This window comes from Ranitomeya imitator, chromosome 1 (genome assembly GCF_032444005.1).
Source record: "Ranitomeya imitator isolate aRanImi1 chromosome 1, aRanImi1.pri, whole genome shotgun sequence".
Classification (NCBI taxonomy): Eukaryota; Metazoa; Chordata; class Amphibia; order Anura; family Dendrobatidae; genus Ranitomeya; species Ranitomeya imitator.
Genome location: NC_091282.1, coordinates 400,728,558 through 400,756,530, shown reverse-complemented (window position 1 = coordinate 400,756,530; position 27,973 = coordinate 400,728,558). Strand labels below are relative to the sequence as shown.

The 27,973-nt window shown below is 43.7% G+C and overlaps 1 protein-coding gene across 1 annotated transcript; it reads left to right on the top strand.

Moving 5' to 3' along the window:
• Nucleotides 1-53: 53 nt before the first annotated feature.
• On the top strand, nt 54-25,673 carry NFIL3 (nuclear factor, interleukin 3 regulated). Its single transcript, XM_069762330.1, has 2 exons — nt 54-321; nt 23,518-25,673. The coding sequence occupies exon 2, from the start codon at nt 23,721-23,723 to the stop codon at nt 25,086-25,088; it is 1,368 nt and encodes a 455-aa protein (XP_069618431.1). The 5' UTR covers nt 54-321; nt 23,518-23,720; the 3' UTR covers nt 25,089-25,673.
• The last annotated feature ends 2,300 nt before the right edge of the window (nt 25,674-27,973 follow it).

Here is a 27,973-nt window from a genome sequence, read left to right as displayed (position 1 = left end):
TAACACGGTGTTCGCAAGCAGCACAGTTCTGAATGCCTTCTCCGCGCTCCGCCCCTGTCTCCAGCAGCGCTCTCCTATTGGCTGTCACTCCAGAGCGCCGGGGCGCTGATTGGCTGCAGCGAGCTCCTGTTTGAGTGACTGTAAGCCTGGAAGTGCACCCAGAGTAACAGTGAGGAGTATTGACCTACTAACACAGATCTGTGGAGCAGCGGCAGGAGCGGGGCTCTGCAGAGGAGGCGCTGCGTCCCGTCACACACAGCGGCTCCGGCAGCACCAGGTGGACACTGCCATGTCCTGCACGATGCCCTGAGGACCACCCAGGTAACACTGCGGGCGGGGGCACCACGTACACACTCAGCATTCTGTCTGAATGGGGATGAACGTGACCGTGAGTGACGCGGCTCCATCCACGGCTGGTACACGGCTCACAATGGAGCTGCCCTCAGCGCTGACACTCCACAGGCTGACGTGTATGTGACCTGTGCTGGAGCGCTGCCACCGATCAGCGGGACGTGCAGCCTGTGCTGAAGAGCTGAGATGATCACTTTCTGGAACGATGTGTCCTTTTGTTGTCTGGGAGCGGGGGGGAGGAGGAGGGCGGCTGTACGGAATATTACATAACCATTGTGCCCAGCGGTGCAGGGCAGGGGCTGCTGTGTGCCAGGGATGGAGGGGCCCCGGGCACTGATCACCTGGGCTGCGTCAGAGCTATAGTATATAGTACATAGCATAGTATATAGAGACTGCGCATTATATCATATGTGTATCCGTATCATATACTGCCCAGTCTGTATACACTGCAGCGTAATGCCCCTGTCATATACTGCCCAGTCTGTATACACTGCAGCGTAATGCCCCTGTCATATACTGCCCAGTCTGTATACACTGCAGCGTAATGCCCCTGTCATATACTGCCCAGTCTGTATACACTGCAGTGTAATGCCCCTGTCATATACTGCCCAGTCTGTATACACTGCAGCGTAATGCCCCTGTCATATACTGCCCAGTCTGTATACACTGCAGTGTAATGCCCCTGTCATATACTGCCCAGTCTGTATACACTGCAGCGTAATGCCCCTGTCATATACTGCCCAGTCTGTATACACTGCAGTGTAATGCCCCTGTCATATACTGCCCAGTCTGTATACACTGCAGCGTAATGCCCCTGTCATATACTGCCCAGTCTGTATACACTGCAGTGTAATGCCCCTGTCATATACTGCCCAGTCTGTATACACTGCAGTATAATGCCCCTGTCATATACTTCCCAGTCTGTATACACTGCAGTATAATGCCCCTGTCATATACTGCCCAGTCTGTATACACTGCAGTGTAATGCCCGTCATATACTGCCCAGTCTGTATACACTGCAGCGTAATGCCCCTGTCATATACTGCCCAGTCTGTATACACTGCAGCGTAATGCCCCTGTCATATACTGCCCAGTCTGTATACACTGCAGCGTAATGCCCGTCATATACTGCCCAGTCTGTATACACTGCAGTGTAATGCCCCTGTCATATACTGCCCAGTCTGTATACACTGCAGCGTAATGCCCCTGTCATATACTGCCCAGTCTGTATACACTGCAGTGTAATGCCCCTGTCATATACTGCCCAGTCTGTATACACTGCAGCGTAATGCCCCTGTCATATACTGCCCAGTCTGTATACACTGCAGCGTAATGCCCCTGTCATATACTGCCCAGTCTGTATACACTGCAGCGTAATGCCCGTCATATACTGCCCAGTCTGTATACACTGCAGTGTAATGCCCCTGTCATATACTGCCCAGTTTGTATACACTGCAGTATAATGCCCCTGTCATATACTGCCCAGTCTGTATACACTGCAGTGTAATGCCCCTGTCATATACTGCCCAGTCTGTATACACTGCAGCGTAATGCCCCTGTCATATACTGCCCAGTCTGTATACACTGCAGCGTAATGCCCCTGTCATATACTGCCCAGTCTGTATACACTGCAGCGTAATGCCTCGGTTATATACTGCCCAGTCTGTATACACTGCAGTATAATGCCCCTGTCATATACTGCCCAGTCTGTATACACTGCAGCGTAATGCCCCTGTCATATACTGCCCAGTCTGTATACACTGCAGTATAATGTCCCTGTCATATACTGCCCAGTCTGTATACACTGCAGCGTAATGCCTCGGTTATATACTGCCCAGTCTGTATACACTGCAGCGTAATGCCTCGGTTATATACTGCCCAGTCTGTATACACTGCAGTGTAATGCCCCTGTCATATACTGCCCAGTTTGTATACACTGCAGTATAATGCCCCTGTCATATACTGCCCAGTCTGTATACACTGCAGTATAATGCCCCTGTCATATACTGCCCAGTCTGTATACACTGCAGTATAATGCCCCTGTCATATACTGCCCAGTCTGTATACACTGCAGCGTAATGCCCCTGTCATATACTGCCCAGTCTGTATACACTGCAGTGTAATGCCCCTGTCATATACTGCCCAGTCTGTATACACTGCAGCGTAATGCCTCGGTTATATACTGCCCAGTCTGTATACACTGCAGCGTAATGCCTCGGTTATATACTGCCCAGTCTGTATACACTGCAGTATAATGCCCCTGTCATATACTGCCCAGTCTGTATACACTGCAGTATAATGCCCCTGTCATATACTGCCCAGTCTGTATACACTGCAGTATAATGCCCCTGTCATATACTGCCCAGTCTGTATACACTGCAGCGTAATGCCCCTGTCGTATACTGCCCAGTCTGTATACACTGCAGTATAATGCCCCTGTCATATACTGCCCAGTCTGTATACACTGCAGCGTAATGCCTCGGTTATATACTGCCCAGTCTGTATACACTGCAGTATAATGCCCCTGTCATATACTGCCCAGTCTGTATACACTGCAGTATAATGCCCCTGTCATATACTGCCCAGTCTGTATACACTGCAGTATAATGCCCCTGTCATATACTGCCCAGTCTGTATACACTGCAGCGTAATGCCCCTGTCGTATACTGCCCAGTCTGTATACACTGCAGTATAATGCCCCTGTCGTATACTGCCCAGTCTGTATACACTGCAGTATAATGCCCCTGTCATATACTGCCCAGTCTGTATACACTGCAGCGTAATGCCTCGGTTATATACTGCCCAGTCTGTATACACTGCAGTATAATGCCCCTGTCATATACTGCCCAGTCTGTATACACTGCAGTATAATGCCCCTGTCATATACTGCCCAGTCTGTATACACTGCAGTATAATGCCCCTGTCATATACTGCCCAGTTTGTATACAGTGGGATAAAATAGCTGGAACTATTATGTACTGCTCAGTCTGTATATAGAGTATAACATAAAAGTGCTACATATTATACTGCTCAGTGTACAATATTATATCATATGACGCTTCGTGTATACACAATACTATAGCACTAGTCATTGATGGCATTCACTGCCCAGTCTAGGTGCAGTACAAGATACTAGCTAGTTATACAACGCTCAGGGTATACACAGCACAGTGAGTCGCTATATGGCATGCAGTGTGATAGCTGTAGGCAATGATGGCATGTAATGTAATAGCCCAGGCTAGTGTTATATAATGCTCAGTGTTTAGACAGATTATAGTGATATCAATACTGTATAGGGAAAGACACTGTATAACTAATTTTCTGTCACACATGTAATTTATGTCTCTCTATATAACTACAAACTTGTGTATTCATTTCAATAGAATTGATATATTTATCATATATATAATCTGTCATCTCTACATAGTATAATCTAGCCATAATCTGTGATACAGATAATCTCTGCATCCTTTGGACTAGTCTTCTCTTTCTAGCTTTCTATTTAATTTACATAATCCATTGTCTAATACAGATTATGTGTCTATATCTCTGAACATTATACATATCCTCCATCCCATGGACTAATCCTCAGTCTATATTTATCTCTGAACATTATACATATCTATTCCATGGACTAGTCCTCAGGCTATATTTATCTCTGTACATTATACATATCCTCCATCCCATGGACTAGTCCTCAGTGTATATTTATCTCTGTACATTATACATATCCTCCATCCCATGGACTAGTCCTCAGGCTATATTTATCTCTGAACATTATACATATCCTCCATCCCATGGACTAGTCCTCAGGCTATATTTATCTCTGTACATTATACATATCCTCCATCCCATGGACTAGTCCTCAGTGTATATTTATCTCTGTACATTATACATATCCTCCATCCCATGGACTAGTCCTCAGTCTATATTTATCTCTGAACATTATACATATCCTCAATCACATGGACTAGTCCTCAGTCTATATTTATCTCTGTACATTATACATATCCTCCATCCCATGGACTAGTCCTCATTCTATATTTATCTCTGTACATTATACATATCCTCCATCCCATGGACTAGTCCTCAGTCTATATTTATCTCTGAACATTATACATATCCTCCATCACATGGACTAGTCCTCAGTCTATATTTATCTCTGTACATTATACATATCCTCCATCCCATGGACTAGTCCTCAGTCTATATTTATCTCTGTACATTATACATATCCTCCATCACATGGACTAGTCCTCAGTCTATATTTATCTCTGTACATTATACATATCCTCCATCACATGGACTAGTCCTCAGTCTATATTTATCTCTGAACATTATACATATCCTCAATCACATGGACTAGTCCTCAGGCTATATTTATCTCTGTACATCATACATAATCTCCATCACATGGACAAGTCCTCAGTAGCGCTCTACACATCATGCATGATGTCTACATCCCTATACATTATACAAAGTCTATCCATTATCTATAATGCATGTGCCTATATCTCTGTATCATCCTCCATCCCATAGTCCCGTGCCCATTTACTCATCACACATATTCTCCACCCCATAGTCCCATGTCCATATACCCATCACACATTCTCCACCCCATAGTCCCGTGCCCATATACCCATCACACATTCTCCACTCCATAGTCCCGTGCCCATATACCCATCACAGTCTCCACCCCATAGTCCCGTGCCCATATACCCATCACACATTCTCATAGTCCCGTGCCCATATACCCATCACACATTCTCCACCCCATAGTCCCGTGCCCATATACCCATCACACATTCTCATAGTCCCGTGCCCATATACCCATCACACATTCTCCACCACATAGTCCCGTGCCCATATACCCATCACACATTCTCCACTCCATAGTCCCGTGCCCATATACCCATCACAGTCTCCACCCCATAGTCCCGTGCCCATATACCCATCACACATTCTCATAGTCCCGTGCCCATATACCCATCACACATTCTCCACCCCATAGTCCCGTGCCCATATACCCATCACACACACATAGTCTCCAACCCGCAGTCCCGTGATTCATGTCTGTCATGTGCTCGCTGCCCCTTTCTGTGAGCTCATGTTCCCGGGGATGTTTCTGCTGTGGTGTGAATGGCCGTGATGTGACTGACGTGCGTGGAACATTAGCCCGGACAATGGCCGCGCTCGGGGGACTCGCAGTACACCACAATGAGAGCCGCGCTGTGGATGTGGCGGCCGCTTGTTGTGATTGAGGCTGAGCACGTGAACGGGAGGCGGCGGGGAGGAGCGGCGCGGCCGGGCTCCGCATTCCTTTGTTCTCCTGCAGGGAAGCGGACGGCCGTGCCCGCCATGTGTGCCCCCGCCATGTGTGCGCCCGCCATGTGTGCCCCCGCCATGTGTGCGCCCGCCATGTGTGCCCCCGCCATGTGTGCGCCCGCCATGTGTGCCCCCGCCATGTGTGCGCCCGCCATGTGTGCCCCCGCCATGTGTACGCCCGCCATGTGTACGCCCGACATATGTGCCCCCGATATGTGTACACGCCCGCCGTGTGTCCGCTGCTCTGTGTCTGTGAGGGAGCTATGTTGCAGCGTTCTGCCTGCGGACTACAGCTCCCAGCATGGCTTCTGCATGAGCAGTCACTCCATTCTAGCGCTTGGTGTCTTTGTTCTGCTTGGCACCTATATATATATATATATATATATATATATGTATTCGGTGTAACATAGCAGCATTCTCGCTAGTGATTATGACATTAGCGCTGTAGAGACATCTATTTCCATATAATGTAGTAGCATTGTCTGTCCCAGTACAGGTAGACTATAAGCTTCTATACTTACTAATTAGCCGCCATCACTAGCGATTTACTGGCCTTCCATGACCAGGCGACAGCTACTTTTTTACTTTTCACCACTGTTTATAGCATCAAGGTTTAGACTGACTCAATGGAGTCTCCTCAGCCATGGCAGGTTGTGTAAGATCCATTACATAACAGGGCTCTGCCACAAGATGGCCTGGCAACCAGCCCTCATGGGAAACAATATAGGGAAAGGTTGGCACTAACGTCATGCCACTCTCCTATTACTACACCTGTTGCTTACGTACACTTCCTCGGATCCTACCACCATTATAATATTTGTGCGTGTGTGTGTGTATATATATATATATAGTATGTGTTTGCATACATGTGTATGTGTATATATATATATACAGTATGTGTGTGTAATATGTAGGTATATGAATTGGTATGTGTGTATACTGTATATATGTATAATGTGTGTATATCTGTGTAATATATATGTGTATATATATCCACGTGTAATGTAATGTTTATTCTGCTATGTTAGGAACAATTCTTCCTGTTTCCAACCTCATGGGATAGGATTAGTGATGAGCGAATATTCTCGTTACTCGAATTTTCTCGAGCATGCTCGGGAGTCCTCCGAGTATTTTTTTTAGTGCTCGGAGATTTCGTTTTCTGCCCCGCGGCTGAATGATTTACATCTGTTGGCCAGCATAAGTGCATGTGGGGGTTGTCTGGTTGCTAGGGAATCCCCACATGTACTTATGCTGGCCAACAGATGTAAATCATTCAGCTGCGGTGAGGAAAACTAAATCTCGGAGGACCCCCAAACATGCTCGAGAAATCTCGACTATCGAGTATATTCGCTCATCACTAGATAGGATGTGAATACTTAGTTTTGACTGACAACTTTGGATATCCCATACAAATTAGAAGGTTGGACGGCCTCATTGAAATCAACAGAAATGAAATAAACCTATGGTTGTTAGTACATGCCATGCTGCGAGTCGTTCTATTACACCTGAAAAGTTAATAGTCTGGAGGCCATTGTCCTCCATGGTGTGGAGTCACTGAAATAAAGTAGGCAGGTCTTGTACTCATCAGCCTCCACCTCTAGGTTCACATATGGAATATATACATGATTCCACAAATATGAATGGACTTTCCCTAGAAAGAATGTGAAAATGCATCCCGTGTCCTTAAATTAAAGTGTGAGACAGAATATGTCAGCGTGGGAGGGAGAGGCCGCAAATTTGACATGACTCTTGTAACCTGAACCTTCAATGAGAATTTTTGCATTCAAAACAATGTGGCCTGGTAGATTCTCTGGCCCTATAACTAGTGGTGAGCTATCCGTGCTGAGCTAGCCGTAGTGAGATGGCCATTCTGAGCTATACGTAGTTATCTGTGGTAAGCTATCTGTGGTGAGCTATCCGTGCTGAGCTAGCCGTGGTTGTCTGTGGTGAGCTAGCCATGGTGAAATGGCCATTCTGAGCTATCCGTGCTGAGCTAGCTTGGTGGGCTAGCCATGCTGACCTAGCCGTGGTTATCCGTGGTGAGATGGCCATTCTGAGCTAGCCGTGCTGAGCTAGCCGTGCTGAGCTAGCTTGGTGGGCTAGCCATGCTGACCTAGCCGTGGTTATCCGTGGTGAGATGGCCATTCTGAGCTAGCCGTGCTGAGCTAGCCGGCTGGGGCGCTATCTCCCATTTTCCATTCCAGTCTGATGCTCACTGCTCATGATCACCCAGTGCTAATCAGTTGTGAAATATGATCTTGGAGACAGGATAACAGTGTTTGTTTGCACAGAGCGGGCAAGGCAGCTCTGGAGAAGGGAGGGATGCTTTGCCAGTCACGTATTCCCAATGTTTGTGTGTAGTCGTTCATTAACATTGCAATCCACAGACCATGGAGAGATGGGAACTCTCATCCTCCCCCACTGTTAGAGACGAAAACAACTTCATAAAACTTTCAGTGTAAGAGTAAAGATATTGAGCACTACTATTGCATTGACTTAAGGTACCTTCACACATAACGATTTCGTTAACGATATCGTTGCTTTTTGTGACGTAGCAACGATATCGTTAATGAAATCATTATGCGTGACAGCGACCAACGATCAGGCCCCTGCTGGGAGATCGTTGGTCGCTGGGAATGATCAGGGCCTTTTTTTTGTTCGCTGATCACCCGCTGTCATCGCTGGATCGGCGTGTGTGACGCCGATCCAGCGATGTGTTCACTGGTAACCAGGGTAAATATCGGGTTACTAAGCGCAGGGCCGCGCTTAGTAACCCGATATTTACCCTGGTTACCATTGTAAAAGTTAAAAAAAAAAAACACTACATACTCACATTCCGATGTCTGTCACGTCCCCCGACGTCCACTGTGTGAGCGCCGGCCGGCCGTAAAGCAGAGCACAGCGGTGACGTCATGACGGCGCGGCCCTGCACTTAGTAACCCGATATTTACCCTGGTTACCCGGGGACTTCGGCATCGTTGAAGACAGTTTCAACGATGCCGAAGTCGTTCCCCTGATTGTTGGTCGCTGGAGAGATCTGTCTGTGTGACAGCTCCCCAGCGACCACACAACGACTTACCAACGATCACGGCCAGGTCGTATCGCTGGTCGTGATCGTTGGTAAGTCGTTCAGTGTAACAGTACCTTAACACAAGTAAACAGTTTATAATCTATGGAAGAAACTAAACAATTTACAGGGGCAAATAACTGGTGATCAAGCATCTTAAGATAATTCCTGACCATTGTTCCATAAAAACTGCCATGTTCAGCCGATGAGACAGCAGAACACCTGTCATCGGCTGGAAGGATCCTTTGTGTAGGCATATCAATCATCATTGTAGGCAGCACATCACTCAACGGTAAACAGGGAATGTGCTATTGACAATGTGCTTGCTGTATGAGGACTGAACGATTGTGCTTTCCCCTATCAATTTATATTGGCCCATGTGAATCTACTATATAATTGTCTAAGGGTCACTTCCATCTGTCTTTCTGTCTGTCACGGATATTCATTGGTCGCGGCCTCTGTCTGTCATGGAAATCCAAGTCGCTGATTAGTCTCGCCAGCTGCCTGTCATGGCTGCCGTGACCAATCAGCGACAGTCCGATTAGTCCTTCCCTACTTCCCTGTAGTCAGTGCCCGGCGCCCGCTCCATACTCCCCGCAGTCACCGCTCACACAGGGTTAATGCCAGCGGTAATGGACCGCGTTATGCCGCGGGTAACTCACTCCGTTACCGCCGCTATTAACCCTGTGTGACCAAGTTTTTACTATTGATGCTGCCTATGCAGCATCAATAGTAAAACGATCTAATGCTAAAAATAATTTAAAAAAAACAAAAAACCTGCTATTCTCACCTTCCGTAGTCCGACGATGCGCTCATGCCTGCCGCCAGCTTCCGTTCCCAGAGATGCATTGCGAAATTACCCAGAACACTTAGAGGTCTCGCAACACCGCTAAGTGATCTGGGTAATTTCGCAATGCATCCTGGGAATGCAAGATGGCGGCAGCCGCGCGCACATCGCCAGTGGTTCGCTAGATCTACGCTGCATCGCCAAAGGTTCGCTGGATCTACGCTGGATCCCGCCGGCGGGTGAGTATATAACTATATTTTATTTTAATTATTTTTTTTAACAGGGATATGGTGCCCACACTGCTAAATACTATGTGGGCTGTGTTATATACCACGTGGCTGCTATATACTACCTGGCCAGTGTTAGATACTATGTGGGCTGTGTTCTATACTGCGTGGGCTGTGTTATATACTACGTGGCTGCTATATACTATGTGGGCAGTGTTATATACTACGTGGCTGTGTTCTATACTGCGTGCTATATACTACGTGTCCACTGTTAGATACTATGTGGGCTGTGCTACATACTACGTGGCCAGTGTTACATACTACGTGGGCTGTGTTATATACTACGTGGGCTGTGTTATATACTGCGTGCTATATACTACGTGGCCACTGTTAGATATTATGTGGGCTGTGCTCTATATATTACGTGGGCTGTGTTATATATTACGTGGCCAGTGTTACATACTACGTGGGCTGTGTTATATACTGCGTGGCTGCTATATACTGTGTGGGCTGTGTTATATACTACGTGGGCTGTGTTATATACTGTGTGCTATATACTACGTGGCCACTGTTAGATACTATGTGGACTGTGCTCTATATATTACGTGGGCTGTGTTATATATTACGTGGCCAGTGTTACATACTATGTGGGCTGTGTTATATACTGCATGGCTGCTATATACTGTGTGGGCTGTGTTATTTACTGCGTGGCCTATATTAACGCATCGGGTATTCTACAATATGTATGCATGTATATAACAGCCACGTGGTATATACCACAGGCCACGTAGTACTCCTATATACTACGTGGCCTGTGCTATATACTATGTGGCTGCTATATACATACATACATATTCTAGAATACCCGATGCGTTATAATCGGGCCACCATCTAGTGGGCTATAATCAGCTCCCGATCGACTTGTATGCACCAGTTATGGGCATAAGTCATTGGAACTTAAACCACTCCAGCATTGTTTTTATTTCAGCACTATAGTGGTGCTACTAATCAACAGTAGCTTGCAAAAGTATTCTCCCTTTTGCATTTTTCGTGCTTTGCTACCCCACAACCTGGAATTTGACTTTTTTTTAGGGTTTGCATCAGTTCATGTAACAAACATGCCTACATCTGTGAATATTTGTTTTTTCTTTTTATTGTGTAGCAAACAACAAATAGGACAAATAACTGACAACTTCAGTGAGCATTATTATTCACCCCCTAAAGTCAGTACTTTATAGAGCCTCCTTTTGCAGTAATTACAGCTGCAAGTCTCTGAGTTTTCCACCTCTTGCCACTGGGATTTTTGCCCATTCCTCAAAGCAAAACTTCTCCAGCTCCTTAAAGTTAAATGGTTTCCTCTGGTGAACAGCAATCTTCAAGTCTGACCACAGATTCTTAATTGGATTAAGGTCTGGGCTTGACTAGGCCACTCTAAAACATTTACATATTTCCCCTTAAACCGCTCGAGTGTTGCTTTAGCAGTATGCTTTGGGCATTGTTTTGTTGGAACCTCGGTCCCAGTCTCAGATCACTGACAGACTGAAAGAGGTTTTGCTCAAGAATATCCTTGTATTTCGCACCATCCATCTTCCTCTTGACAGAGACCATTTTCCCTGTCTCTGCTGCCAAAAAATATCCCCACAGTATGATGCTGCCACCACCATATTTCACTGTGGGGATGGTGCTCTTCAGGTGACAGACATAGCATTTACCTTAGTACACCTTGGTGCTGGTGGGATGGCTTTTACGCTTTTTTCTAATCAAAAGCAAGTGTTTACTAAGCACCCTACATTAGTTGTATGCACTATTGCTTTTTACTTACAGCAGGGTATAATCATATCGCACATGGTAGCACACTAGCCAGTCATATAAGCTAATCATGCACATTAGATTAATGTAGGTCGGACCACAGATTTCAGCAGGACCAGCTGGCCATTTGATGTGTATGGAGATGATTCAACTTTCCTGAAAGTGCAGATATCAGGTAAAATGGGTTGGGATGTTGGATGTCAACATGGCTATTTCTGTTAGTCTCAGAGGGAAAAGCTGCCATCAGATGTGTCTGGCAGCTGCACATATGCATCTATAGGAAGGTTGTTAGCTGGACAAGCAATTCTATTTTGGTCACCAGTTACAGCCAATATTATATCTATTATGTAAGATGGCAGACCCTTTATTATGGCGCCGGAGTGATCCGTCAGTAGCTTGTCTGTACACATTGCCTGTATGGACAGTATAGGGGGCTGTGTCTGAGGAACATGGTTCTCCTCATCCTACAAGTTATTACAGGTTACGTTGTAGCTGGGCAAGTAAATCTCTGTAAATGTTAGCTTGTATTAGCAGATGAAAGTGAAAAGTACAGCGAAAGCGGGATTTCCTACTCCACTTGCAGAACTGGTTTGGATTCAGCAGTTGTGAGGGAATTCTGCGATGAAGTCATTTTTGTGCTCCTCGCGTTGCCAAAGCTAGGGAACTGCCAGGCGTTACGCGAGTTGTACACATTTGTGATGTCTGTGTACATAGGAGCATTTCATTTTCAGTGACTAAAATGTTCTGAGACGTAACAACAATAGAGATATCTTATTGTTCTCGCAACCAATATCTCTAGGGTTAATTGTGTCAGACATTGCCGGATAGGGACCTATTACTAGCTGTGTAAATGTCATTGCCTGTCCTGATGAGAGGGACAGCACCTTCAGACCTGTCCAATAAAACAGGTGAGTGAGGGGCTCTCTTATGAGACTGATCCCCTCTTTTATACGGGCTGGTTTTTATTCAGTACTTCAGCCACAAAATATACTACAGTTGTCCATCGGTGGGAAATGTTTAGTTCCCAGCAGTAAAATATCAGGTATAAAACATGATTTGATATTTACAATTCCTGACAAGGTAGGACACCTCCATACACATTCATCCAGGGTTCAGCAACATTTGGTGCTCCAGCTGCTATGATAGCACAACTCCTCACATGCCTTGAAAGCCGTCGGGTATCCTGTCTCTGTCGGGAGATGCTTGGAGTTGTGCTTGGTGTCCTTTCAGGGAAGAGAACATAGATGACTTTGGCCATGGCCATGGCTTGCTGTGTGTCACTGCTACGTCACAACACAATAAGGATGAATCAGAAGCTCGTCAGAATCTAGTGGGGTCTGATTTTTTTTTTTGTGGACTGCCTGGCGCGGTACCCTAGACGTCGCAGTACGACCCCATTCACATAGCAATTTTTGGCCAAGTGATCTGTGTTGCAGCTAAAGTTGTCATGAACCCCTAGCCTAAAACTGCACATGACAATCTAGAGAACTGTGCATGTCCAACTAATGTGGAAGAGTTCAGGAAAGGACCTTTTCCGTTAAAGGGCTGTTATATGGTGTGTGGTGTGGAGGAGCTTGACCTTTAAATGTACATGTCCTTTCAAGTAACTTTTTAAAATAAGCTGTTTTATGTGTATATATGGGAGGAAAAAAAGCATTTCTGGCCATTGTATGACTTGTAGCCTGCATTTTTTTTTCCAATAATTTTCTCTTCTGCAGACTGTATGTCTTAATTTTTAGTTCTCTGAACTAGTGGGTAGAGCTAACTACTATGTCTCCCATCTACAACAGAGTGGGAGATGGATTCCTGCTCTCCTTTATAGCACAGAAACATTAGCAGCATGTATGACATTATACTGCAGTTCTGAGCTGTGTGGCTGTGAATCCAGCACTGAAGCTACATCATGGTCTGTCCCTTCTCTGGCTGTGCTGAGTGTTACTCATTTATTCCCCTCTCCATAAGAGTTACTCATTTATTCCCCTCTCCATATCCTTTAATTTTCTCTGTAACCTGACATCTCACTGTTCTGGCAGTCAATCTTACTTTTATGATTAGGTCAAGGAATAATGAGCTCATAAGTGAAGAATGAAACCAATTTCTCTGATCAGATGTATTACAATGTTTCTTATATTCACTATTAATGGTTGAAACAGCAGAGACCATTTAAAGGGGATCTCCCCCAAGCTACTAAGGCGGTAACCACTCAATGCCGCCATGATCAATAAATACATGGCTGTGATGTTCATGAGGCCAGGTACTATATTATACACTTGTGCTCAAAAGTTTACATACCCCGGCAGAATTTTTGCTTTCTTGGCCTTTTTTTCAGAGATTATGAATGATAACACCAAAACTTTTTCTCCACTCATGGTTACTGGTTGGGTGAAGTCATTTATTGTTAAACTACTGTGTGTTCTCCTTTTAAATCATAATGACAACCCAAAATATCCAAATGACCCTGATCAAAAGTTCACACACCCTGGTGATTTTGGCCTGATAACATGCGCAGAAATTGACACAAATGGGTTTGAATGGCTACTAAAGGTAACATCCTCACCTGTGACCTGTTTGCTTGTAATCAGTGTGTGTGTGTGCATAAAAGCTGAGTGAGTTACTGGGATCCAGACAGATTCTTGCATATTTCATCCAGCCACTGACGTTTCTGTATTATGAGTCATGGAGAAAGCAAATGAATTGTTAACGAATCTACGGGAAAAGGTAGTTGAACTGTATAAAACCGGAAAGGGATACAAAAAGATATCCAAGGAATTGATAATGCCAGTCAGCAGCGTTCAAACTGTGATTAACAAATGGAAAATCAGGGGCTCCGCAAAACAAAACCACAGTCAGGCAGACCAACAGAAATGTCGTCAACAGCCAGGAAAATTGTTCGGGATGCAAAGAAAAATCTGCAAATAACAGCTGGAATACAAGAGTCTCTGAAAACTAGCGGTGTGGCTGTTTCAAAATGCACAATAAGGAGGCACTTGAAGAAAAATGGGCTGCATGGTCGAGTCGCCAGAAGAAAGCCATTACTGCGCACAGCCACAAAGTATCTCACCTACAATATGCAAAACAGCATAGAGACAAGCCTCAAAACTTCTGGAATGAGGTAATTTGGAGTGATGAGACTAAAATTGAACTTTTTGGCCACAACCATAAACATTACATTTGGAGAGAGGTCAACAAGGCCTTTGATGAAAGGAACACCATTCCTACTGTAAAGCACGGAGGTGGACTGCTGATGTTTTGGGGATGTGTGAGCTAATTTGCACTCATCAGTCTGGAAGCTACGCATGGGACTTACTTGGACTTTCCAGCATGACAACGATCCAAAACACAATGCCAAGTCGACCTGTCATTGGTTACAGCAGAACAAAGTGAAAGCTCTGGAGTGGCCATCTCAGTCTCCTAACCTCAGTATCATTGAGCTAATCTGGGGAGATCTCAAGAGCGCAGTTCATACTAGACAGCCCATGAATTTACAGGAATTGGAGGCTTTTTGCCAAGAAGAGTGGGCAGCTTTACAATCTGAGAAAATAAAGAACCTCATCCACAACTATCACAAAAGACTTCAAGCGGTCATTGATGTTAGAGGGGGCAATACACTTTATTAAGGTCATTTGGATGCTTGGGGTTGTCATTATGATTTAAAAAGAGAAAACACAGTAGTTTGACAATAAATGGCTGCACCCAACCACTAACCATGAGTGGAAAAAAAGTTTTGCTGTTATCATTCATATTCTCTGAAAAAAAGGCCAGGAAAGCAAAAATTCTGCCGGGGTATGTAAACTTTTGAGCACAACTGTATGTGATGAACATTTTGTATCACCGTTCAAACATCCAGATGAAACATTATGGCTTCGATAGTGTGGCATTTATCAGAGCACACAGGAAGCAGAGTCTGTGTTTGGAACCTCAATTTGGGGCCGTTCCATATAGATCACACCTTGTGCATGAAATAACTATATTTAGTTTGTGGCTTCCTTTGGTTCTTCACTGTAAAAATGGGTAAACACTGTCACCGTAGAAGAGGCATAGCCTTTTACTGGTGCTCAGTTATAGACGTGGCCTGATTTAGCCCGAGCATTGTGATGAGCTAATGACTATAAATGAAGGCATCCTTCAGAATGATGGGGAATCTAGATTGTGAGCCCCATTGGGGACAGCGATGGTAATGTCTGAAAAGCGCTGCGAATTAGGAGAGTGCTTTATAAGCAATGCATTATAAATCTAAGAGTTTAGGGAATGGACCTTACAACTACAGGAAGACCATCTGAGCTGGTAAACAAGCCTTCTATTTGCACCTTTACAATAACTAGCCATTATTTTCTATGCCTATTAACTTTTATGACCTAATTAGATAGTTAAATAATGAATAATACAACTCCCAACATGTAAAATGCAGCAAAGTTCATTCTGTAACAGGTTAGGTAAATGTACTAATCCTGCAGGTAACAGTGCAACTCCCGACACGCAGAGAATAGCTGGATTTAGTGGAATTACATGCTGGTTACATGAACTATTATGGAACAGTTTATGTCAGACTAGTGTGTTATGTGCAGGTACAGTAATGAGAAAGTCGACTTTTCTCTCTGTAACTGTATATCCTATAGATTAAAGATAAAAGCAGATACCATGCACCAGTTACATATCATAAAACCATCTGAGATGTTTGAGGTTTTTCAGTCACTTGCTGTACATGAAAGTTTACTGCTGCTTACAGAAATGACTGTTCACATGCCATCAGTTCTATCTACATTACATTATTAGCGCACCCATTATCACAGCATGGCGTGAGGATATGCCTCATATATCGTGTCAGTCTGGCTATACAGTTTATTCCTATCAATACCTCGCATACACATGTCTGAGTCTCAACAGGGAGAGGGGAGTAAACCAATGGCAGGCACTTCTGCCGATGGATTACCTAGCGAGACAAAGATGGGGAATGTGGAATTTCATCAATTCGATCCTACTTACCTTAAGCCCCTACACATTTTATATATTCATCCAATCCTGTTAAAATTGGCAAGTTTGGGCGACATTAATCTGATGTGTGTGGTCTGATTTGGAGTTACGACCTAAGGCTTGATTCACATAAATACTGTGCTCCACACTGAGCATGGCGTTGGGGTTTCCATCGAAATATTCGCAAAAACAATGGGATTCAGGTAGCACCATATGAATGTAAATCTAGCCTTAGAGGAATATAAATCTAGAAAGATTGCATTAGAGTATTATATTATATTTATTCTTTATTATTTTGCTCACTTATATAGCGCCACTAATTCATTAGCTCTTTACAGACATCATCACGGTCCCCATTGGGGCTCAAAATATAAACTCCCTACAAGTAAGTCTTTAGAGTGTGGGGGAAAAAAAACAGAAGAAGAGAGTGTATGTGTGAGGAAACCCACACAAACACTGGGAGAACGTACAAACTCTTTGCAGATGTTGTCCTTGGAATTTGAACCCAGGACCCCAAGGCTGCAGTGCTAACCACTGAGCCACCGTGGTGCCCATGAATGTGAATACAGCCTTTGGTACAAGAATATAATGCTAGAAAGATATCATTACAGTATTGTTATATTTATTCATTATTATTTTACTTGCTTATGTATCACCATTCATTTACACAGCACTTTACAGACATCACCACTGTCCCCAATGGGGCTCACAATCTAGATTCCCTATCACTAAGTCTTTGGAATGTGGGAGGAAACCGGAGAACCCGGAGGAAACCCACACAAACACGGGAGAGAACATACAAACTCCTTGCAGATGTTGTCCTGGGTGGGGTTTGAACCCAGGACCCCAGCAAGGCTGCAGTGCTGCCCCTTTATAATATGCCTCACTTATGTATATGTCCTTGCTTTTATTTCGGTTATGGGGGACATGTTTTATATAGGCATGCATTGAGGGTATTACATTTCATTTTTAACATTTTCTGCAGCAACTTAAAATAATGGCACACATTGCTAAAAATTTCTGTAAAGTAAAAGTTCTTTCGTTGCCCAGTGAATCCTAGGAAAGAATCGGCATCAAAAGCAGAACAGAAGGAAATGCGTTCCTTCCTTTGCACTACTAGCCCGTTCCTTCCTTCACCCAATGCAGCTCTATGTGTCCTGTGTTACAGTCTCTGAGATGAGCGACGATTGCCTTCTTTGTGGTTTTGTGGGTTTTAACCCCCATTAACATCGCCTCTCCTGTCCTTGAAATTAGGATCCTTCCTTCTGAGCTTGGTCCAAAGGAGGATTTCACAACTGTGGCATTGCCGGCAGCTCTAGTTCCGCTGTGTGTATTTATTACTTTATGTGCCTACTAATTCCGAGCCTTTGTGATGAAGAAGTGCCAGCAGAGTGTTTGAGCTGTCATTACCGCAAGCTAAAAGAACAAGTGGCGCTGACTCACATTACGATGGGAATCGCTGCACCCGATGATCGGCAGTGATTTACATGGGAGCCCATAATTAGTGATCTGCTTGTATACTATATGATACAATGCCCCCATTTCAGCTGGTTCTTATAGTGGTTGATGGTTAGAATGCCACATAATAACCACAATAAGTCTTGATAGTTGTCGTTGCTTTTTCCGGAAACTTTTCTTTTAAGTGCCGATATATATTACCAAATGTCTATTAGTCATTGACAATGCCTCCTCACTGACCTCTCTAGAGATGGTGACATATTCAGTATGTAATTATTTCCAAGCTGAGAAGCACAATAGTGCGAAATGTCACCGCAAAGCATGAAAAAAGCCCCAAAGTTCAGTGATGTGAACAGTTGTACCTTAATACGGCGCAGAAGAGACGCCTGCGTGTGTCTAATGCCATCGAATTGTGTCATAATCGCTTCCATGACTGTACTTCCACATGACACAGTCTGCCAGTTGTCTGGTTGTAAGCCTCGGCTCAAAGTACGAATGGGGCAGCGTGCCACATACTAGTCTTATTACTCAGTGGGCATGGTGTGAATAGCTTTCAAAATTAGAAGCTGATGTGCAGTCAATGGCTATTTGCAGCAAAACGTTCCAACAAGATCATCTAAGAATGTCATAAAAGAATAATTATACACTAATCAAGACAACAGAGCACATTAATCATCAATGTTTTATGTATAAATGATCAGATCATCCCCTATGTATACCTAGTGCATACCGGAGAAGACTTTTCAATGCTCCGATCAGGGCCAATTTCATTCATTCATCCGAGTTATTTGAAAAATCAAACTGCTGTGATGTCAAGGATATCTTTCTATGGAATAGGGTTCCCATCACACTTGTAACGCTGGAGTTCGACATTGTCTATAATATGGGCAGCAGGGTGGCTCAGTAGTTAGCACTGTTTTGCAGTGTTGGAGTCCTGGCTTCACATCCCACCAAGGACAACATCTGCAAGGAGTTTGTATGTTCTCCCCGTGTTTGGGTGGGTGTCCTCCAGGTTCATCCCACACTCCAAAACATACTGATAGGGAATCTAGATTGTGAGACCCAATGGGGATAGCTGTGGTATTAATGGCACTATAAAAGTGAGTAAAATAAGTAAATGATACTCAAACCTCTTGCGATTCTGGTACTAACCTAAAGTTTAGCCTTAGGTTCTGTAGTGATGTAAATGTGGTTCGGTAGAACTCTGACAATTCAGGTGTTGCTTCAATATTAGGCACCCTAAAACATAACTGAAAGACCTTGCACAGTAACTTTTTTACTTTGTATTACACTGTATGACTGGTCTTTTTGGATTTTTATAGCAAAGATAATGACACCCAGGCAGGTATCTTTTGCTAAGTAAATTATTTGCTATCTCTCTTTCATGTGGTCTAAAGGTACCTTCACACATAACGATTTTGTTAATGATATCGTTGCAACATCACGCTTTTTGTGACATAGCAACGATCCCACTAACGATCTTGTTATGTGTGACAGCGATCAATGATCAGGCCCCTGCTGGGAGATCGTTGGTTGCTGGGAATGATCAGAACCTTTTTTTGGTCGCTGATCACCCGCTGTCATCGCTGGATCGGCGTGTGTGACGCTGATCCAGCGAGGTGTTCACTTGTAACCAGGGTAAATATCGGGTTACTAAGCGCAGGGCCGCGCTTAGTAACCCGATGTTTACCCTGGTTACCATTGTAAAAGTTAAAAAAAAAAACAGTACATACTCACATTCCGATGTCTGTCACGTCCCTCGCCGTCAGCTTCCCTGCACTGACTGTCAGCGCCGGCCGTAAAGCAGAGCACAGCGGTGACGTCACCGCTATACGGCCGGCGCTGACACAGTCAGTGCGGGAAGCTGACGGCGGGGGACGTGACAGACATCGGAATGTGAGTATGTACTGTTTTTTTTTTTTTACAATGGTAACCAGGGTAAATATCGGGTTACTAAGCGCGGCCCTGCACTTAGTAACCCGATGTTTACCCTGGTTACCCGGGGACTTCGGTATCGTTGAAGACAGTTTCAACGATGCCGAAGTCGTTCCCCTGATCGTTGGTCGCTGGAGAGAGCTGTCTGTGTGACGGCTCCCCAGCGACCACACAACGATCACGGCCAGGTCGTATCGCTGGTCGAGATCGTTGGTAAGTTGTTTAGTGTAACGGTACCTTAACTCACTGATGAAGCAGCAGGAGACCTTTGATAAGCTCAGCTCCAGTGTATAGTAATGGTCCTTTTGGGAATACACTTAAGGTGCTCATGCACTTTAAAGGTACTGCCACATTAAGCGACGCTGCAGCGATATAGACAACGATGCCGATCGCTGCAGCGTCGCTGTGTGGTCGCTGGAGAGCTGTCACACAGACAGCTCTCCAGCGACCAACGATGCCAAGGTCCCCGGGTAACCAGGGTAAACATCAGGTTACTAAGCGCAGGGCTGCGCTTAGTAACCCGCTATTTACCCTGGTTACCTAAAAAAAAAAAACACTACATACTTACATTCCGGTGTCTGTCGCGTCCCTCGCAGTCAGCTTCCCGCACTGACTGTGAGCGCCGGCCGGCCGTAAAGCAGAGCACAGCGGTGTTTAAAATAAAGATCTATGTGCCCCCGCCCTCCCACCCCCTGTGCGCCCCCCCACCCCCTGTGCGCCCCCCCGCTGTTCTGAAAATACTCACCCAGCTCCCTGGTTGGCTGTCGCTGCTTCCTGTTTTGGCCGCATTTTCTCCTGTATGCGGTCACGTGGGGCCGCCGATTACAGTAATGAATATGCGACTCCACCCCTATGGGAGGTGGAGCCGCATATTCATTACTGTTAATTTGCACATAGATCTTTATTTTAAACACTATTATTCATATCTTCTCTGCAGCAAACGCTGCTGCAGGGAAGATATGAATCGCGGCTTCTGCACCAGTGGGGGGGGGGGGCAGCGCTTGATGTAGCGCTGTCTCCTGCACTGCACACGGACAACGTCCGTGTGCGGTACGTGTTTTACACGGACCCATTGACTTTAATGGGTCCGTGTAATACGTGTGCTCCCACGAACACTGACATGTCTCCATGTTTGGCACACGGAGACACGGTCCGCAAAAAAATCAATGACATCTGCACAGATGCATTGATTTTTATGTGTCTACGTGTGTCCGTGTCTCCGGTACGTGAGGAAACTGTCACCTCACGTACCTGAGACACTGACGTGTGAAACTGGCCTTAAGGCCTTTCACTGTGTCAGCTATCTATTCTTTGAGAGTATTGCGATTTGGCATTGGTTGAGTCTACACCCCCACATGTTGTGTTATTGCCATCTTAGTCTTTAGAAACCCTTTCATAAAATCCATTTGTTTATTTGTACATAACTATTCTATTATTGATTTTTATGCCCGAAGTCATTTTATTCCTAGGATAGAGAGAGAAAATTAGATTAATGAGCCCTTGTAAATAAGTGAAAAGCTAACCTTGTTGGCCGTCTTTGTGTACCTTGGCAGCATTCTCGCTGAACATTAGCTGGCTGGATATATTTATGTGAACAGTTGTTCTTTTACTATTTTTAATTCACTGAAAATCTGACAAACCATGGTGAGTAAGTCACAAACAGGAGCCTTATTTTTCTGCCAAGTATAGTCAACAGTCAGCAAGTCATCCATTTCACATACTGGCTAATCACTTCTTGTATGATTTGCTTGTACACGGAAATCACGTGGTTGCCGTTTGGTGCTTCTTAATTAGCAGTGATAAAATTAGGTATGGATGTGAATCCCAATTGGCTGCTGTCTATAATGATTATAGTCTATGCAAAAATGGGCCTTTTATGCCATTTCCTTTCCAGAAGGCTTAAGCAGCAGCGGCTCTCTAGCCTTAATGTTAGAAAGCCAAGCATAATTGCAATGAACACTGAGAGTTGATGCTCTGAGGTACCAAAACATTACAAGTTCTTTCTCATATCCTACATGGCTACGTTCACATTTGCGTTGTTGGGCGCAGCGTCGTCGACACAACGCGACCAACAACGCAAATACATAATGCAGCGTTTTGCGACGCATGCATTGTCATAAGACCCTACAGATCAAGAATTTCGGCCCAGGGAAAACGCTACAAGTAGCGTCCTCTGCGCCCTGTCTTGTGCGTCTATATGACGCATGCGTCGTAAAACGCAGTACAACGCATACCGGTGCATGTCCATGCGCCCCCCATGTTAAAGATAAGGGCGCATGACGCATGCGTCGGTATGCGTCGAAGACGCTGCGCCCAGCAATACAAATGTGAACGTAGCCATACCAATGCCAAATCTTGTAGATTGTGAGCCCTCGTGGGCAGGGTCCTCTCTCCTCCTGTACCAGTTATGACTTGTATTGTTTAAGATTATTGTACTTGTTTTTATTATGTATACCCCTCCTCACATGTAAAGCGCCATGGAATAACTGGCGCTATAACAATAAATAATAATAATAATCTCTTCCTAGCATATATGTAGTAAAGCTAATAGTAAGTTTCCCTGACTTTTTACATATTTCCATCGGTATTGGTTATTTTATTTTATCCTTTGCAGTCCTGGCTATTTTATTTTATCCTTTGCAGTAGTGGCTTTGTATAAAATCAACATAACACATTCTAGATGTATATGCCAAATGTAACCCTAAGTCATCAGGAGTACATTATACTATATCAAGTGTGTCAAGTACACTCTACAATACCATGTGGTATAGATTATTTTGACAAATGAAGTTAATGGGCAACAAATGCACTTGTGTGGCACCCAGTTACATGTCACCTACATTCGTGATGGTGTGAACATAACCAAAGTTAAAGCCATATACTGTATATAAACAGAATCTCAAAACACAGTATGTAACTTAGAGTAGTCACCCGTGATTCTATATGTTATTGTAGTTTTGAATATACTAACATGTTTTAGGATTATTTAAAGCAGAAACCTTTTTGCAATTGCTGTATCAGAGAGTTATGTTAAATTAGTGTTACTCCCAAGACTCGCTTTCCTAAATTTCGCTCCAAACCAGTAAATGTGAACATATGATGTTTATGTTTAGTGTTTTTTTTTGGTATGTACGGTATTTGAGTTTTTAGGGGCTTTTTCTTTACTATTCAAGTTCACTTTTTCCACTTCTCTTTGAATATCAAGTACCAATTAATCATTCCACGCTTTCTTTGTTCCTTCTGCTCTTTACATACTCAGACAGAAGACATGCAATGTTTCAAGCTCGCCATAACTGATGTAAGCCAAACAAATCTCTGCTTATTTGACGATATTTGGTGCACCTGATCACATGAACCACAAAACATGCCCTGTATAATCTAGCCTACCAAATTGCGGAAGTGTTTGTGATTGTGGTTGCAATCGCAAACCAACACTTCTGTAACTTGAGTGAAACCTGAATTTCTTCCATAGAAGAGGGACTTTTTTCATAAGTCATAGACTAATATTTCTAAGTACCAACATGATGTTTTCAATTTAATTTTCTTCTATCTCCATGTTTTAAAATCAGTGTTCTCATTTTTTACAGGTGACAAGTTATATTCTGGATACACTGCAAAGATGGTGACAGACTCAATGTTTCGACTCCTGGGAAGCAATATTTCTAGCAGATGGAATATCCTATAATTAAGATATTAATGTTCACATGATTTAAGGAACAGTGTCACAGAGTTCTCTTCAGCAACTGTGGACCTTTTCTAATACCAGTTGGTGCGGATACAACTAAGAAACATGCCAACTGTTAAAAAAGAGCAGGAATGTGTTGATGCAAGGAATGGTATGGAGAACGTCCTTATGCTTAATTCTACTATGCCGGACTTGTCAGAATCAATGGATTCCAGTAATGACATGTTGTATAATGAAGGAGGGGGAAGTTCAAAAAACAAGTCCTCCTCCTGCCGCAGGAAAAGGGAATTTATTCCTGATGAAAAGAAAGATGCCATGTACTGGGAAAAAAGAAGGAAAAACAATGAGGCTGCAAAGCGATCACGGGAAAAACGGAGACTAAATGATATGGTTCTAGAAAATAAACTGATTGCGTTAGGAGAGGAAAATGCAAACCTGAAAACAGAGCTGCTGTCTTTAAAACTTAAATTTGGATTGATAAGTTCTGCTTCTTATGCTCAAGAAATACAAAAGGTTACTACTGCCACCGCTGTGTATTTCCAGGAATATGCAACAGCCAAAGCAAATGTCAGGTCTTTCCCTGGAGAACATGAACATCCTTTAATGAGTAGTAGCTGTATCTCCGTAATCAAGCACTCCCCTCAAAGTTCAATTTCTGATGTATCTGAGGTATCATCTGGAGAACACATCCAATCAAACCCTACCCAAAATATCTGCCGAACCCCTGACATGAATTATCAAAGGATTAAGCAGGAACCCATGGAAATTGAGAACTTTACTCGGGAGCCTAGGGAAGAAAATCACTCCTATGCAGCATCTATTTTTCGGAACTATATTGGAAGCACATTTTCTGGGTACTCACATTCTCCACCGCTTCTGCAAATTAACAGTTCCTCCAGCAACTCTCCAAGAACATCGGAGGCTGATGAGGGAGTGGTGGGAAAGACTTCCGATGGGGAGGATGAACAGCAGGTTCCTAAAGGCCCCATCCATTCTCCCGTTGAACTGAAAAATAGTCATACAACGGTCATAAAAGTCCCAGAGGTGAACTCCTCTGCACTGCCCCATAAACTTCGAATTAAATCAAAAGCAATGCAGGTAAAACCAGAAACACTGGAGAACGAATTTGATGCCACACAAAAACTGCCACTGCCAATTGACATGTCCTCCAAACGGCACTTTCCCCTCGAAAACCATAGCAGCGAACCCCTGGTACATTCTTCTTTGTCCCCCTTGTCAGTGCAAGTGACTAATATTCCAGACTGGCCTATAAAATCAGGACAGTGGCATCACAAGGAACTTGATAAAATCCCAAACATTTGCAAATCTGCCGGAATGTCAGACAATGTCTACAATACTTCTGAGCCAGAAAACTTGTATTTAAAGCGAGGTATCGCAGATTTATCTGCTGAAGTGGCCACACTTAAAAGACTTATAGTAGCTCAAGAAATCTGCACTTCAGATTCCAGCTAAATTACTACTGAAATGAATTCAGATTCTTAATGTAAAGGGTGTCGTTTGCAGTAAATTGGTATGTTTTGTAAGATGCTGAATTTCACTGGACTCGTGACGTCATTTCACTGTTTTGTTCATGTAATGATGTCTACTAAATATTGTCTTTTTTGTGCACAATATTCTGAAGACTAGATTGTGTTATTATGATCACTATGCCTTGTGTACAGTTACGTAGATTTTGCAAGGTTGTAAATACTTTAAATATTATTTTTGATGGTCTGTTATAAACTGTGCAAGTTACCAGATATAATAAAGTTTGGGTGACAAAGAAGGAACTTTGGTCTCAATCAAATGGCAATTAAAAAGTAATGTGTTTTTTTTTACCATGTACTAGTGTAAAAAATGGAAAATGTGTAAAATGTATTTATGTAGTCATCGGTAATATGTGTATGTGGCCTAAAATTGATAATTGCAATGGTGAAACAATAGGAGTTAAACTTTGCCAGCTGAGCACCGGATTGTAAAAGGTGTTATTGTATGTTTATTTTATCTTTTTATACATTTGCCCTAATAGGGCTCCTCAATAAAGTGAAGGGAATACAACTTGGTATGATTTGTATTTGAAATTAGAATAAAAGAAGGCTTTCTTCATTGTGGAATATCCATGCACGCCACATGTCTCCATTCCCTGTTTATCTACTCAATCCCTCCCCCCCAAAACAAAATTGAAATGCTAGTTTGTTAGTACTGGTCCGTCTTTTATATTTTTTAGAAGATTGTCATAGCCTACTGCCCACATTCTCTGAAGTTATCAGTTTATTTTCTTCCTTTGAGCTGAAAACTGGGAACTGAGACATGGTGTTTTATGTGAGTAATAATGCTTAAAAGAAATTTCACCTACTTTTACCTATATAAACTAAATCCACCATCTTTAAGTCGTCTTGAACAGCACTCCTTCAACCTGTTTATAAGCGCCCAGCTTCCCTGCATATCTAAGAAAATACCTTCTATAATCCTCCCACGTCGTATGCTAATTGGTCTGGTTGAAAGGGTATTGTCTGTGCTTGGTGCCCCCTGTATCCTGCAATCCTCATCCTATAAACTGATGTGGCCGACGTTTTCCTCGACATCCACACAGCCTGTATTGCCTGCACAGCTTCTGTGAAAGTTGAATAGACCGTGGATGGCATCAGCCATATCACTCAAGCCAGGAGGGTTGGCGATTGCGGGGAAAGAGGAGGCGCCAAGCACAGACCAGCATCACCCTAATCCACGGTGATTAGAATATTGCGCAGAAGGATTAGAAAAGGTATTTTCTAAATTATGCATGGGATGCTCGGCACTTATGGACAGTTTGCTAAAATGCTAATAAAGATGACTTAAAGGGGTTGTTGTTCCAACAGTGTCTGTACTTACGTTCCCATGACTCATGGGGTTTTTATGATACGTGAGCCCTGTGCCTAATTACTTCTCGCATCACTGTCCCTGTCTTTAGACATATACATAATCAAGAGAAAGTGAGCGGCCAGCCGCAACTCTTGCTCCATCTTGATTATTTCTACATCTGAAGGCGGGGACAATGATGCTAGTGCTGTTTGGGTGCAGGACTCACGAGTTATATCCACCGTACGAGATCCCTGTGAACACGAGTGCATGACGCCGCTGAAACGGCGCCGGCGCGGGATGTGTGTGTATACCATGTTCCAAATTATAATGCAAATAACATTTTTCTCACATTTTCCTAACTGATCGGTGTAATGACAGTCAGTCTAATAAAAGTCATGACCTGTTAGATTATACATCGAATTTTATTGAAGAAACCTCCCAATGATAACAGTATAATCTCCAAAATAAATAAAAGCTCAAAATGCACTGTTCCAAATTATTAGGCACAGTAGAATTTCTAAACATTTGATATGTTGAAAAGAACTGAAAATGCTCATTTGTGGAATTTGCAGCATTAGGAGGTCACATTCACTGAACAAAACAGCTATTTAACTCCAAAACCTCCTAACAGGCCAAGTTACATGTTAACATAGGACCCCTTCTTTGATATCACCTTCACAATTCTTGCATCCATTGAACTTGTGAGATTTTGGAGAGTTTCTGCTTGTATTTCTTTGCATGAAGTCAGAATAGCCTCCCAGAGCCGCTGTTCTGATGTGAACTGCCTCCAACCCGCATAGATCTTTTGCTTGATGATACTCCAAAGGTTCTCTGTACGGTTGAGGTCAGGTGAAGATGGTGGCCACACCATGAGTTTATCTCCTTTTATGCCCATAGCAGCCAATGACTCAGAGGTATTCTTTGCAGCATGAGATGGTGCATTGTCATGCATGAAGATGATTTTGCTCCTTAAGGCAGGTTTCTGCTTTTTATACCATGGAAGAAAGTTGTCAGTCAGAAACTCTAAATACTTTGCAGAGGTCATTTTCACACCTTCAGGAACCTTAAAGCGTCCTACCAGCTGTTTACCGTGATTCTGGCCCAAAATGTGACTCCTCCACCTCCTTGCTGATGTCGCAGCCTTGTTGGGACATGGTGGCCATCCACCAACCATCCACTACTCCATCCATCTGGACCATCCAGGGTTGCTTGACACTCATCACTAAACAAGACTGTTTGAAAATTAGTGTTCATGTAAGTCTGGGCCCACTGCAACCATATCTGATAGTGAACACTGTTTAGGGGTGGTCGAATAGTAGGTTTATGCACCACAGCAAGCCTTTGAAGGATCCTACACCTTGAGGTTCGAGGGACTCCAGAGGCACCACAGCAGCTTCAAGTAACTTTGCTGCTTTGTAATGGTATTTTGGCAGCTGCTCTCTTAATCCAATGAATTTGTCTGGCAGAAACCTTCCTCATTATGCCTTTATCTGCATGAACTCTGTCTGTGCTCTGTT